The sequence below is a fragment of the Nannospalax galili genome, unplaced genomic scaffold (genome assembly GCF_000622305.1).
Source record: "Nannospalax galili isolate Female #2095 unplaced genomic scaffold, S.galili_v1.0 scaffold281, whole genome shotgun sequence".
In the NCBI taxonomy this organism is placed as follows: Eukaryota; Metazoa; Chordata; class Mammalia; order Rodentia; family Spalacidae; genus Nannospalax; species Nannospalax galili.
Genome location: NW_008349068.1, coordinates 7,555,038 through 7,571,293, shown reverse-complemented (window position 1 = coordinate 7,571,293; position 16,256 = coordinate 7,555,038). Strand labels below are relative to the sequence as shown.

Below are 16,256 nucleotides of genomic sequence, written 5' to 3'. Positions count from 1 at the left end.
CCCGCACAGTCTTCCGGACTCTGCCGGAAGCAGCTGCCCTGCGGCGAGGAAGTCCCGCCTCCTGCCAGGGGCGGGGCTTTCAGCTGGCCAGCTAGGGGGTGGGGCCTGGCGGGGAGGTGCTACTCCTGGCCTTCACACTTTTCAGTGTGGTTCTTTTCCTCCACTCCCCCAGTTTTTCTTTTCTTTCTATTTTTGAGACAGGGTCTCCCTGAAGCCCCAGCTGGCCTGGAAAGCACTATGTAGACCAGGCTGGCCTCCATCTCACAGAGATCTGCCTGCCTCTGCCTCCTGAGTGTTGGATTAAAGGCATGCACCACAACTCCCACTCTTGCTCTTTTTTGTTTGTTTGTTTTGTTTTTTTAAAGGAAAAATCTGGAAAGGGCTAAGTGTCCACTGTCAAATGTGTCCAGAGTCTGGGTCAAGAAGAGATGGAAACCTATGTGAAGATAAAAATGGATTGCATAAGAGCAATCCCTACAGGGAAAGAATAGGATAGCTCATAATGTGTATCAAAAGCATACCTGGCTAGGTAACTTGGCCGTCATGGTTCTTATGACTACATTCAGAGGCCGATCAGGTCTTTAACATTCTCACTGGGAAATCTACCATCATTCCAGCTGATCGTAATCTCGGCAGTGACAGCAAGTGGAGACTCCTGTCTTCCATTTGTACATTCTGCTTTATCTTTACTAGGGGGTGGAAAGCACAGGTAGAATGGAGCTCAGTTGAATGTACAGGTAGAGGGTTTGAAGGTGCCTACCTGGGTGTTGACTTTAGACCAGATCTGCGGTCCAAGTGTGAAGAACATCAAGAGATTAGCAAAGGAAGGGCCACTCTAGGCCTTCAGATGATCCAGAGTGCGCCAACCCGTTCCCGATGGAGAGAAATGAAAAAGACTTATTAAATGGTTTTAGATTTATTTTATTATATGTGCATATTCAAACACGGAAGTCAATCTTTCATAAATATCTTTCATAAACATTTCAGTATTTATTCATATGCATTTTTCCATGCTCTTTGGTCAATCAGTATTAATAATAGACTTTATAGTCATCTGAGGGAAGTTGGCTGTGTAGTCAATCCTTTGTTTTTACCTAAAATGGCTAATAAAGGACTTTCATCCTGTGGTCACAGTGACTATTAAAAATATTATGGAGGTATGAAGATTTATGATCCAAAATGATCCTTAAATAATATAAATAAATTTGTCATAAGCTTTCCCAAGTACATTCTGCCCTCAACTTTTTATTCTCCTGAGTGTCAAATCAAAGTTTGCTTCTGAAATGTTGCAGTCAAGACCCACAAAAGTAAATGAGGAGGTGGGCCGTTTTACTCACTGGTGAGACACAAGGCCATGGGATTGGAAGTGTGAGGTCACAGGGCTACAGCAGGACTCTGAGTGACAGCAGCAAATTCTGGAGACTGCTCTGGTAAAGTTCTCTGTGTAACTTGAGGAAGGATATTAGGTTCATGTTTTGGACTATAATTCTATTGATTTATGACCCCCTTTTCCCTATAGATCTCTACACATAACACTATTCTTGTCTCAGAAACTCTAGGAGCTGGGCAGCAGAGTAGAGAAAGTTCTTCACTGACTGAAAGAACAGATGCTAAAGAAGAGATGTCATCTTGTCTAAATTAATCTTAGAGACTTTAAGTAGCAAACCAGTGATTTCTTCTGGTATTGCCACATGCCCATTTATACATTTTGACACTGTAGTTGGTTCTTAGTGTCTTGAAGCAGCTCACTTTCCCTTTCAGAAGAACCAAGTAATTTATCTAATAGAATTATAGAAAGCAGTGAATACTGAAAATGAATGCAAAATGTTTGTATAGAAAATGCTGTGTCCAGGATTTGAACTGCTTTAATCTGAGTAGTATCACGGATAATACATTTTTAATCCAAGGTCTCTCTAAAGTTACTTTCAGAAGGAGCAATCTCTTTATGGAGTGTAAATTTTTTGTGCTTGGGAAGTGGGTTCCTTGTTTTATCCTTCCTCTGAATGAGATAAACATCATTATCACAGCTTAAGAAATGAACTGTCATTAATAGTATTGTATTTATCAAATATAATAATTAGTTCTGTCATATTGTGAATATTACAAAAGATTGTCAGTTATCTTGAACTTTTTCCTTATCTTCCCCATCTGCTTTGTTGTTGTTGTTGTTGTTGTTCCTTCAAACTCCAGATAAAGTATTCCTGAGAATACATCTTGTGACATCTTATGCACATACATATAAATACTCTAGTAACTACACATAAACATTCAACACATTACATTCAACACATTTTAGGACACATCTGCAGAATCTCAGTAGTCCCAATATAACACATCTCCACTCTTTAAATCCCTGTTTCACAGAGTGGACTCTTTTTTGCAAGGTACAACATTACTTAGCTTATTGAAAAAGTGTCCAACAGACTTCCATACACAAGAGTGAAGGAGTTGGGTTAAAAGGCAAACAAATGAGTAAAATCATTTCCCCAAACAGCCCAACACATTTAAAATATATATTAATGTATTTAGGATTATTGTTGAGGCTGTAACAATCTTCACTGACCCCTATAATTTTAAAATATTTGACACATTTATAGAGAATTTGAATCAAGAATCAAGAAACTGGAACAGAGCACATACATATAGAGAGACTCATGTAACCCAGACACTTGTAATTAGCAAACATAAGGCCTCTAATGCTATTTGAGCAGCATAGTTTTTTAACAGGCATAATATATCAGCTTAGAATCAGAAAACCACTTTACATGTCTACTTCTGCACTTAAGAACTAATTCACCATTAAATATAAATGATGTGAAAATGTTATAAAACAGAAAACAGGTTCATTTATCTCCTTGATTTTTTGTACTTGATCTTAGCCAAAAGGCCAAGAAGTTATATCTCCTTGGTTTTCTGAATTGAGGGATTTTATATTTTATTCTGGTATCATTAACTACCAGTTGCCTTCATTCTTTTGATGAATGGGACCTCACCCTAAATTTTATTTGCAATTATAAGTCACAATATAAGCTGTGCTTATTTAATAAACAATTCTAACATAAAATCATTGTTGTGATTGTTTGGGTTTGTAGGTCTCCTCTTTATATACATGTACATTTCACAGCCAGTATAGTCAACAGTTAAGCATACAGAATATATTTTAAATTCATCTCAACATAGTAAAAATCTCTGTTTAACTTCTATTTGAAGACTAAAACACACACACTACCATGCTAATTTAGGTATGTGTATGAGTTTTTTTCAATGCTTAATAGTTACATAACACTTCTTTAATGTAAAGTGCTAAGATTTTGAAAACCATTTATGAACTGTATGATGCCCAGCCCTTTGATAATCCATTAAGTACTGGCCTCACGAGCCTTCTAAAGTTTTGTTTTGAAGTAACTGCACTTCACGTTAAAGCCCTATTTGTAAAATAAACGAGTTTTTTTGTGTCTATGAAGAAACTGGTTACTTTGTATTTTTCCTCATAAACTTAGATCACCTAAGGATCATAAGAATATTTGAGTATCAAGAAAATTTATTTTTCTGGTCTAATTCTAACAATTTAACTCTCAGCTATGAAAATATGCCCTTAAGGGCAGGCACAGAACATTGTAAAGGAAGGTATTTCCCAATAAATACTGATCTTGGCATTAATGTAGTCAGGGCTAGGAACAGGAATATTCTCTCTTTCAAGATATAATATCTACATTTAGTTTCCCTAACTGTATAGCTGTTTATGTTATTAATTCAGATTTGTGTCTGATAATTCTATCCTATTCTCTTTCTAATATGATTGATATGAAATGGAGTGGTCTGTGGCATTAGCATTTTAATTTACAGCATGTAGTGAAAAATAACAGTTGGAAAATAAATTTTGAAAAGTCCACAGCTCTAAACATGGTTTTTTCTTTGACTAACTGGCTGATTATTGACCAAAACAAAAAAATGGCTGTAGCCTTATTACTTAGTCTTTCCGATCTAATATTTTTCTCACTGGTTGTTTTTATGTAAATTGTTATGTGTACAGCCACATAATGTAGTATTTTTGAAACTATAAAAATAAACACTTTATGAGATGCATAACGTGATGTCCTTCCAAAAATTGCATTTTTTTAAAGAACATATTGTTAGTATTCCTGTGAAAGCAGCACTGAAATAGTAAATATTTTTAAGCTCAAGGTGAGCTATGAGCAATGTGCAATGGCTCTTTCCCCTTATTCTTCCCTGGTTTTTATGGTCTTCACACAACTAAATATTTTTAGCCATTGATCTTTAAGATGTTTATGAAATGTTAGGCATTTTGGCAGCAAAATCTACTCAGACTGATGCCACCCACTGGCTATAAAGTGCTGTTTTATAATTCATCTTGTATCTCAAAAGTACTCAACTCTACTCTGCGCAGAGTGATTCTTCTCAAGTCTTCTCTACATGAAGTGCTCATGAGATACAGAACTAAACATGGGACTCATCCAGTGCTGTGTCTGTTTCCCCCAGCTCAGCAGGAGTGAGAGTGAACTGGCCGGACAGCAGGGGGTTCTCCATGCCATTTTCCTCACTGATATGAAGGACAGTGTCTCCATGCTGCAGGAGGCTGGATGTCTCAAGGCCAGTGAAGTCATCATGGTCAGAGAGTTGAGTAGAGAGGGGGCTATGTGCTGTGGCACCTTGTGCTTCTGTACCCTCCTTTTTTTCTCCTTCTTCAGCAAGGAGGGGCTCACTCTGTGAGTAAAAGGATCAAAACATCATGGACAGGTAGGATGGGTACCAGAGAAGAATATCAAAAAATGCTATACAGCTAGAACTGGAAAAGAAAGCAAAAAGGTGAGTCCCAATTCTAGTCTAGTGTTATAGGAGAATCTCCACAGGGCCTTCCTGCTTCCAAAGCCTCTGTTTTCTGACCTTTAATATGAGCATATTTTTAGGCCCTGAATATATTACAGACTTAAAAACTAACTGAGATATTAATGTGTTAAAATGCTTTTTACCTATTAAAGCTCATGCAAATGTGTATAATAATATTGTCCTTCACTTTCTTTAAATAATCACATAAAACTATGATTCCTTAGAAATTTATTTATAAAAACCCAAAGAAGAAAAATATCAAAATAATGGGGAAAAGCATATATATATATATTCCTTTTGAGACAGGATCTCCCTGCAACCCCAGCTGACCTGACACTTGCTGTATAGATCAGGCTGGCCTTGATCTCACAGAGCTCCACCTGCCTCTGTGTCCAGTATTCTGGGATTAAAGGTGTATGCTGCTACACAAGGTTTGGGAAAAATATATTTTTTTAAATTCCTCTGATCATCTAAACTAGTAACTTCATTTGCTTTAATTGAAATATATCTCAGCTATGTATCAAATACTTGTTATCAGTGATTATTCCAGCTGCAAAATATTTTCTTTTAGTTTTTCTATAGATGAGAATACCCAAACTTCTCTTGGCTCTTCTTAAGTATAGATATATTCCTGGCCATATGCTTTATACAGATTTTCTTTTTCACAATGACAAAAACAGTGTCTGTCTGGATAACAACATATTGCAGACCTAGACTTAATTATTTGGAATAAATTTGCAATACCTGAGTGGTTCCAACTAGTAAAAATGCAGGTAACAGAGCTTGCCTATTTCTGCATGTCCTCCCTCACCTGCTTGGGAGACAGGCTGTGCAGATCAGCAACAATGATGGCAGGAGAAGATGTGAGCACGGGTTTGTCTATTCCTTCTGGCTTCCTAGGCAGGCCTGGGCTGCAGCCCTGTGGTTGGCTTGGGGCAGGAAGTATGTCTATTGGGGCAGCTGTTGACTCTGGCTGAGCCTCAATGAAGGTCACAGATCGTTTCTGATCAGCTGTAAGTTAAAGGTGAACCAGTAAGTAGGGGAGAAATTGATCATCAGTGCTTAATAATTAGCATTAATCAATGCCTCTTGGATTTTCTTTATAATGAATGTGATTTTATAGGACTATTTTATATACTTTGATTTTTATCTTCTTACATAGAATGACTTGGGTAGAGAAAATTATTTTTACAAAAATGGCCTAAAACAAGATTTGCAATGGGAATTTTTCATAACGGCCCTCATAACAGTGGTTAACAGAACTAAAATATGCAGGCTACTGTACACCACACCACTGTCTTCAATGAGACTTAGAATAATCCTAGTTCCTGGATTGAGTAAAGTGCCAAAGGGGAAGGGAAGAAGGGGGTATGAAGAGAATTTTCTGTATGAAATGCACAAAAATTCAATAAAAATTAAAAGAAAACATAACTCTCTACACTCAGATTCAGAATACTAATGTTTTACCTTGGCTTGTTCCATTTCTCTAGGTTCACTGGGGTGGGAACAGGGGTCAGGGAAGGTGACAAGAAAAAAAAGTAGTAAAATTTTCTGGGAGACTTATCCTAAGGCCTCCTGAAAGGTATGCTTATTCGTATCAGCTTAGTTTCTGCAGGCCTTCCTGGCTGGGCTACATGGCATCCCAACAATGGTGACCATCAGGAGGGACACAGGAGGTCTCACCAGATGGCTTTGTTTTAGGTTGAATGCTTCTCCGAGTAGTGGACAGTCGAGCACCATGGCGGTTTCTAGGTTCGGTTTGAGTCTTCTGCCTTGACAGCAGAGGTCGTCTTAGCTGAAGAAAATGGATAAAATAAAACTGGCAAGAGGATCCAACTGACTGGGAACAAACGCTGGATTCAGAGGACTCTGACCATCTAAGTTGTCTCAATTATTTCTCCATTGGAGCCTAAGAACACTAATGTACTTAAAACTGCAAATTTGAGAAATTCAATGACGATATAAAACTAATACCTATTTCTTACCTAAAGGTTGCAGTTGAACATATGCTAACTTTCAAAAAGGTTTATTTAAAAAAATAGAAGCCTCTAGCATCCATGCTGAAAAGCACACACAAAAACATCAGTGCAGAACTTCAATGATATTTAAAAAATGACTTATGAGCCAGATGTGATAGTGCACCTGTAATCTCAGCACTCAAGAGGCTGAGGCAGGAGGAGTCTGTTTGACACTAGCTTGGACTATATAGAAACTGTCTGGAAATAGAGAGAGATGAGAGGTGGGTGATAAAAGATGAGAGAGCTGAGAGAGAGGGAGGGAAAGAGAAAAAGGAGGAGGAGGAGGAGGAGGAGGAGGCTCATGGAAGGAAATTTGTAAAGAATCTGTGAAGACTACCACTCCCCTCAGGCTGGGCTCAAACTCTCTATGTGACCCACGATGACATCAAATTCATGATCCCCCTTCCAAATTCCAGGAATACAGGCATGCACCACCATTCCTAGCTGAAAAGATGATCTTCTATTTCAAATTTAAATTAAAGCTCTAACCTTGAAATGAGAAAGGACGTGACTTTGTCTTTGCAGAAACAGGTATTCAATGAACTATATGACAGATCTTCCACTGTCAGTGAGTTTGGCTTGGAAAGAAGGCTACCAAATAGGGAACAAGAAGAATTATAGGGTAACTTCCTTTACTAAGCAATCAGTTTTACACAATGAAAGGTTAAGGTTTGAAACAGAAGCCTCACAGTCTCAGCTTGCCGAAGCACTTACCGGGTTTTAAAACACTTACCAGGCACTGTTTTATTTCAGGTAAAAGGGCAAATTATAATCTTAAACACAGGCATTAACAAGAAAGTAGAGTTTCCATCTTATAGGATGATTCTCCCAAGCTTTCTGGGTGGTCTTACCTGCCTCAAGCCCCTCTTCCTCCCCAGTGGCTGCTGCAGGAGGAGATTCTGCTGGCCAGGTTCACTCTGCACACTTGCCACCCTGCCAAGCATCAATAGCATTAGTCTACACTGGAGACAATGCAGAAGGCCATCCTCTGTGGGTGTTAGTCAAAACCACTTATATGGAACAGTCACTTCAAAGATACCATTATCTTTGAAGGATGGTTGGGAAAGAGTCCCTGGGATAGGGGTTTTCAAAGGTTTGGGAAGGAGGACAAGGCCTTTTAGCCCCAAGCTGCCAAAATTGAGATTCTGTTTCCAATCTCTGGTGCTTTATCTCTCATTCAGAAAAACATTGGTTTGATCACACCCCTGGTTTGGAAGCCAGCAAAAGGCTTAACATTAAATGTCATATTCTAATCTCAATTTTTTTTCGAAGGGGAATGGAGACGCTGGTGACAAACACACACACAAACAACTCTGTCACATGGATGGTAACACCTTTTTTAAAACTTCAATTTAAATGAAAGTAAAATGGACAGATGTCGAACACATCAGACACAGAATCCATTTGGGTGAAGGGGCACATTCAACACGTTTGCAGCCTGAAGTCTCTGTGACTACTGAATGGATGAATAGTCACATGGGTAGAATATTCAAATGCATTTGAAAACCATTTTAGATTTGAAAGGCTGGCAAAGTAATGAAACTATCAACACAGCCCAAGTAGCTGTGCTCAAGTGTACTGTGCAGTTTATAAAAGCAACAATCTGCTCCCCCCAAATTTACTGTGTATATGTGTCTTTCATAAGCAATAATGACTATGGGCAGGGTTTGCTGTTTTAGTGTTGGGTGAAGCTGAGCACACTGAAATGGGCCCAATGACTCTTTTCCATTCTGCATGCACGTGTCATAGGTATTTTGAGTGGGAAAAGGGATGAAAAAAATAACACTGTGCCCCAGAGAACATTGTAATTTTGTGGACGATGCCAATGTGATTAATTGGTTAATGGTAAATTAACTTCTGCTTTGCCTTTGAAAAAGGAGAGTCATCTACAGATATTGTTAGGGAGAAATATTTCACACAGGAACCCAGAGTCGGCAACTGTCCAGGAAAAAAATAGAATGATTATATTCATTCATTCACATTTTTTTAAATGTGCCACATATATATCTAGCTGCACCTTTAGGAAGAGAAACTGGTGGCAAGATGGGCATATTCGGATGATTCTCATGTGCTGCCCACTGGATAATAAACACATAATTGCTACAGTCATATCTACCGTTTTTAAAAGTCTAGCTCACATATTTTTACTAGAAGCTAAAGTAATGATTTTCAAGTTTTGCCACATTTTCTATGAAATGGGGATATGGTGACACCATTTGGGGTATGCAACACAAAATTGTATAAAGGGTACAAAAACAGGTATTTAAAACTTTTTTTCTTCTCTTGAATAAGTTCAAGGATTTATAAATATATAAACCTTGCAGCAGCATACATGAACTTTCTAGGAAGATGGAAAATTCCTCCAAAGCCACAGTGCAGTAAACCTGATAATCAGTACAGACTATGTTGCCGGTATATTTGAAACGACATCTCCTTATTAATTATATGTTTTGACATGTGACTGTTAAGTTGGAAAGAGTAACCATATGCACAAAAGTAGAAACATATTTCTCCCAATATCAAGCAAAGCTTTCATAGGAATGGATTCTTCATTGACATCTAGATGTTACCTCAGTTCCCTTGGCCATAAAGGGAGGTGACACTTACCAACTACCTCCCGTTAAGGTAGAGAAAAGAAGTTAGTTGATGTGAAATGGTTTGAATATGAAGAGTGATGTATGTAGCATGCTTTCTTGTTTACATTTGATGTTTGTAATAGTTTATTGCTTCTAGAACACTGAAAGGAAGTAGGCAATACAATATTTTGAAAATAACTGGGCAGAGAAAATGAATAGGAGGCGGTCCACTTGTCTTATTTTTATTCAGTAATCTGAGATTGTGACGAAAAAATGGTGCAAGAAAAGAAAAATAAACATTATTTGGAGTGTTAAATGTTATAACGTAACAGTAATTTCACAATGATTACTCTAAAGGGGAGGATCATGAGCATCAAAATTTCTCTATGGATAGAGAGGCTTATATCGGAGAAATTGATCAGGTTTATAGCCTTAGTAATTCTATGTAAATAAAATAGTACTTCACCATGGAATGAACACATCAAAGATGAAATTATAGAACATATTCCTGAAAATATATCCCTGGTAATAAATTATATACTCCCTAGAAATATGATGGTAACATTTATATTTGCAACATCAGTGGCTGCTTAACAGTGAATTGTAAGCCATATTAACAGCAGCCAGAAAAGCTAAGAATGGCGATAGCTTATGCAAAAGGCATCTATTTTGTTGGAGTTTATATCAAGCTGCATGAGATAGATATAAAAATTGATCTTAATTTAGCTTCTATTCATATCATATAATACTCATATGTAGGATTTGTAATGTATGTATATAAGATGTATAACACTAAAATGAACCAGACAAAGGCTGTGTGCTTGCACTATGAACCTCTATGTATCATAGCCCACTTTCTATTTTAAATTTTTGAAGTCGTCCCTTACAGTCTTTACCTACCACAAATGTAATAATAAAAATTATTTTCCTCATTAAGGAATTATAGTATTTTATTAGATAGTCTCAAACTTTAAAGGAATATATTATAATAAGCAACTGGATTTTTTGAACAGTTGAAATATATATTTCATGTATAACAGTTATGAAAAATAACTCTTTAAAAGTTGAGACTATATCAAGATTTGTTAAAGTAAGCTGGGCATAGTGGTGCATGCTTTTAATCCCAGCCCTGGGGAGGCAGAGGCAAGGTGCATCTCTGTGAGACTGAGGCCAGCCTGGACTACATGGCCAGTTCTAAAGCCAGTGGGGGCTACAGGGAGACCCTTTCTCAAAAAACAAAAAGTCTTGTGAAAGTAGTGGAGCGAATACTAAAATACCTTCTACAGAACACTGGTTTCATGAATTTGTTTTAATCGTAAGAATGACAAACATCTGACTTCTATTGTCTTGACCCAAATAGGGTGAAACAGTAAGTGCAACAAGTTTCCAAGTTGCAAGTAACATCCCACAATGTATTTAGAAATAAATAATCTTCTATTTTGGAGGGGCATAGACTCATTGTGTAACCCCGGCTGACCTGGGACACACCATCCAGTGGCTTCAGCCCCTCAAGTGCTAGGGTATACTGTAGGCATATGTAACCATGCCCATACCCTACTTTGGCCTTCTGAGTTGCTGAAAATCTCACTATGGTACAGCAAAGTATGACCTAGATTTTAGAGGAGTAAATGAAACTGGGGCTCAGCAGAACTGGTGTGATTTGAACTGTCTTCAAAAACCAGTTCTTACTTAGCATACAAGAATATAATTTGCAAGCCAAGGGAATCTGGGCTTTACTGGGAAAACAATTCTGACAAAGATTACTTCTTTTTTACTGCTGCAGCATGATGGCTTGGCCTGTACTGTATAAATATGCATCTATTTCCTGATTATATACCTGATAGCATTTCTTAAAATAAGACCTAAGCAAACAGGGAGCCAATTGGTATGCAAGAGTAATTTGTGTCACTCAAATTGTTAAACAATAGATTATGAATTGAGGTGTATTTCAGATATAAAAACTTGTGCAGAAGCACTGGACGACAACAGTACATGGATAAGTAAGTTAGTATATTTATTTCTTCTGTCTGTGCTTTTGGTTTCAATTTTAATATGCCTATAGCACTCGAGATGGAATATAAGACCTGTGGCACGGCCATTAAGCTTGAATGACTGCCTTGAGATAGAAATGCAGAAAGTCAACACTAATGGAGCCATAGGCATTTGCAGAGAACGAGAAGTAAATATTAGAGCAAATCCCACTCCTCCCTTCTCAATAAAAAATTGTTGTTTAAAATCTGCATTGCCTTCACAGCACCCAGGAAAATAGATTTTAAGTACCACAGAATTTACAAATTAGAGGATTGAATCTGATTATAAGGAAGGAATAACTGGATTTTAGATATCTTATGAGAACTGACTTAGCAGTGGGAAAGAACCCATCTGTGTATCGCAACACACATTTTCTGAGCCATGAATTTTCAGCTGTGTTAAAAGGCTGTTGGAATGGTCTCTTTGCACGTTTAAGTAAACTTGCTAAGTTTTCATGCTTTAAGACTATGTCTGAGCATGAGATGGGTTCCACTACACAGCTTATTTTTGTCTCACCTAGACTGTAGTCTTCTTCAGACTTAGGCTGCATTATTAATTTTCACTAAGTTTAAAATTTTCCTTTAAATAAAAAGCATGGTATTTCCTTTTTAAATTACAGCTCACTGTCAACACTGGCTTTTCAAAATATTCTAACATGTCTAAACAAAATGTGATTCTCAAGTGTAAACACCCAGTCTGAAGGACTTAAATAACGTCTACATGTCTCTATTATTCCGTAGAGGAAATACATCCATGGTGTGTGTATGTGCGTGTGTGTTTGAGGGCAGGACAGAGAGGGAACCCTCTACAATGAGTTTCTATATCTCTCAGAGCATCACTCTCCAAAGGAGAAAATTTTTCCATGGAATATTGCTTTAGCTCATTAATTTCTAATAGATGCTTTAAGAGAAAAAAAACACATAGAGCACAATCTTTCCAATAGGGTATTTCTTGAGATGGACCTTTAAAAGAAACCAAGTAGCACAATTTAATAAAAAAAATTAGCTTTCAATTGGTGTGGAAAATTTTTACTAGTTCCCACTTACTTATTTGATTAACTTGGTCTCTTCCTCAATTAGTCTATTTTGTCTATTTTGCCTAAAACAAGTACTCTGTTACAAGCAAAGTCTTACACAAATTAAGTGAAATGATATGAGGAGGGCTGAAGGGCTTACCCCTATCCCTTAGATAAGATTTTACCCCTATCCCTTAGACAGATTTTCCTTAGAAATCCAGAGCCAAAGTTATGTTATATTATATTGTATATATTATATATTATATTTCAGGTTCTAAATAACTGGAGTGGATTTTAAATACAACTCATATGGTTAATGGTTTTCTACTTTAGGATTTTAAGAATCTGCATAAAGAATTCTTATGCCAAAAAGTAAGAAAGGCTGGAAACTAAATATGAAGGTATGCCATTTCATAAACCCATCTCTTGTTAGTAAATACCCAAAGTTCCTCTCCTCCAAAGAGAACTTGGTGACATAATGGAGTTCAAGAGATACAGCTTGCAGCAGATGACAAAGGTGGATGTGCTACTGACTGGTGGAATGACTCCACAGCAATAGAATTATTTCAGAATACAATGCAAATTGTTCTTCCTTCCATTTCTTAAAAGATCACAGCTGGGTCTGGTGACTAACACCGAGGACCAAAGCACAACAATTACAGCAACAACAGATCAACAATGGTTGATTTAAGACAGTCATCAAAGTCCTCACATGATCAATTAATTCATCTGTAGATAAAGTCTCTGGCTTTGACTCTGAACTAGTCTTATCCAGCATGAACTTTGAGCTTCCTCCCTTTTACACTAGACCCAGGACACACTGAATTAGTTCAGATAACTCCAGCTATTTGAACCCTAGTTTTCCAGAGAAGGCTAAGTCCTTCAGAGAATTCATAAAAATAAATTCAAGCTCCTGGCCCCTTTTATACACCCTGGACTAATATTTAGTAAAAGTAGAATTTGGACTAACTAGAAAAGATCCAGCACTGAGCCATTTAAATAGAAGCCTGACTTAATACTTTCTACTCTCAATAGGTACTGGAATTGCCTTCTGAAATTAAGGGTCTCTTCTCCCATATGCAATTTAAAGTATCAAATAAGTGTGGTCTTTGAAAGCATTGGCCACTCCGCTAGCCTTTGGTGCGAGTTCTTCAAACAGTGCAAACAATTAAGGGAAACCTTCTTGAGGACTGGGTTTCTCAACTTCTTCCTTGACTCTGAAGCTCCTGCTAATGGAGTTAAGTTTGCCCTCTGCAGCACTTCCACATTTACCACCACCAAGAGACTGATCTGTCCAAGCAAGGGCTCGCAAACAAATGAATGTCATGAGTTATGGATCAAGTTAAAAAAATAGACCTGATGATGGACTAAATTTCCCATTTTCAATTGCAAAAGAAAATGTGAAATCTGAACAAGATGCAAAGGAAACAAAAGACAGCCTGTCTGTCACAGGAACGGCCTCTCAACATTTCCTCATCTTTGTGATAAAGCAATAAACACGGGGACATTTTATTCACTAAATAATGCAACCTTGGGAATGTTTTCTCTTGAGATGGAACAAAGACATTCTAAAGAGGAACAAGAAGCATTGCCCCTAATGAGGATTAGTTGAGAGGTGTAAGTCAACAGCACAAGATTAGGAATGTTTGACGTGGCTTATCTGAGTGTTAAAGGTGCAGTACCCTTTTCTGAAACTTGAAACCAACAGCCAAGATAAAATATTGTTTGCATTATACTCGACTTCTCTTACCTTATCAAGAAATGTTTGTGTCTGATATTTCACGGCAAGTTTGTGAATCATCTTTGTGTGGGAACACATATCCTTTGTTTTGTACAAGCTACAACAGCATGTCAAATGGCACGCTTCAAAGAGAAATAATGATACAAACTGCAGTGTGACAGTGCTATTCTTAGAGCACCATCACTTTCTTACTATGCATGGTATTAGCTAAAAGACCTGACTTGATTTAGTATTCCCGGATAATAGGGAGTTGTATTAAATGGTCTTTAAAAAGAAATTCTTAATGAATATCAGTGTGGAAAAGGATGATTAGATGGGAGAAATTTAACATTTGCTATATCAAACTTTAGGGGAGAGGGGGCTTAGACCCAGGGCCTTGCACATGCTAAGCACATGCTCTACCACTGAGCTATACCCCCAGCCCTTGCCATATCAAATGTTATAGATATTCACTGGACAAGCCCCATAGAAAAGTCTTCAGGTACTTTTTTTTTTAAATTAAGATTTTTAGGCTATTTGTGATTGGTCTCTGAAGCTGAAAATGAAGGAGGGTTTGCTACACCTTTGACTTCCAGGCTTGTGTGTTCATGAACAACAAAGGGCAAGGGATGAAAGTAGGTACTAAGACGGGGCAAGAGAAGACAGAGGAGACAGAGAGACAGAGGTGACAGGGAACGGCTAGTTTCCCAGAACAGACACCAATAGACAGGTAGCGTTGACACTGTACCTAGAGAGGCTGCCCTCAGCGGCCAGGCCCTGGGAGTCATCGAGGACATTAGGTTCACTGCAGGAGGGGTAGGGAGATGAAGCATTTAGGGAAAGAAAATGCAAAAAGAAAAAATAAAAAGAGAAAAAAAGGAAAAGAAAAAGAAAAAAAGCATGCAATTCTGTTTCCAAGAACCGAAAAATAAATAAATTTAACAGAACAAGGAAGGAAAAGGAGACAGTCAACCATTTCACCTTGTGCTGGGTTTGTCAAGACATAGGACTCAAGGCAATGGGGAAGGAAGGACTTCAGATGGATACGACTCTCAGAGGAGTGGTCTGTTTATCGGCCAAGAATTAAATGAGCTCCAAATGGACACATGAGCTCTGAAACCTATTGCAGAGTGAATCTGTAGAAGACGAGGCTATCATTCCTTTGGTAGCTATTTGGCTAGGTGGTTATTACTTTTAACCTATCTTGGACACAGTGTTTCAATGACCAGACCCTGCATCCTAATATTATCACACCAAAACCACTTACCATGAATGGCCACAACCACACTCTTGGAATTGATGCCATTAAGAAAAACAAAGAAAGAACCCAACTTCTCCTGCTAATTTTGCAATGAAAACGTAAGTAAATAAATGGAAGATAGCTTCAAAGTTTTACATGGAGCTTACATTTACCTCCTTACTCTGTACCCGACAGTGACTGAATTGCAAATGCCAAAAGAAGAAACCTGTCAGTTGGTGAGAGAATAGAGTTTATCCATGTGTTTGAATGTTGCTGAACTGAGATTTGGGAACATAAATTGTGTAACACTTTATCTGCTTCTCCTGTGGTGCCTAGCATTGAGCTAAGCAACCAGATGGCACTCAATATATACTTACTAAATTGTGTAGAATTTAATATCTAAAAAACTAGAGTGTCCAGTCTCAAAGAACTGAAGCTTACCTAGGTGTGTAACTCGTCTGTTTCCTGGAAGAGGGTCTGTTTGCTGTTATGCAGAGACAGTGTTACCTTAATTAGTATTCCAAAGCATGATCCAAGGACAACTGGTTCATTATATTATCTTTTCTGAATTTCTGTTATACATATATACTAGATAAATATTCTTCCTGTAAATAAGTTGATTCATTTATATACTTAGAAAGAGAATTGGTGGTCTAAGCTATTTTGGATAAATAATCAAAACTACTACTCTATTTAAAATTCATATTATTTTAGTTTTATTCACAATACAAACTTGTACATGGTTAGCAAGTAAAAAATAAATTGATAGTTACCAACAGTAACTGCTTATATTTCTTTTCATCCTTTT

The 16,256-nt window shown here is 37.5% G+C and overlaps 1 protein-coding gene across 11 annotated transcripts in view; it reads right to left on the bottom strand.

Moving 5' to 3' along the window:
• Positions 1–1,687: 1,687 nt before the first annotated feature.
• The window catches only part of Unc80 (unc-80 homolog, NALCN channel complex subunit), a 232,591-nt gene continuing 218,022 nt past the window's right edge, over positions 1,688–16,256 (bottom strand). For 5 of the 11 annotated variants that reach the window (XM_017801377.1, XM_008846232.2, XM_008846233.2 and 2 more), the window contains exons 60-64: positions 14,957–15,013; positions 7,718–7,799; positions 6,532–6,643; positions 5,660–5,859; positions 4,179–4,725 (exon numbers count right to left, since the gene is read on the bottom strand). In XM_017801377.1, coding sequence (XP_017656866.1) covers positions 4,459–4,725; positions 5,660–5,859; positions 6,532–6,643; positions 7,718–7,799; positions 14,957–15,013 — 718 coding nt within the window. In that variant the 3' untranslated portion in view covers positions 4,179–4,458. Of the gene's footprint in view, positions 4,726–5,659; positions 5,860–6,531; positions 6,644–7,355; positions 7,458–7,717; positions 7,800–14,956; positions 15,014–16,256 lie in introns of those variants that run through there. The other 6 variants (XM_008846230.1, XM_029569914.1, XM_008846237.1 and 3 more) reach the window with 4 other exon arrangements.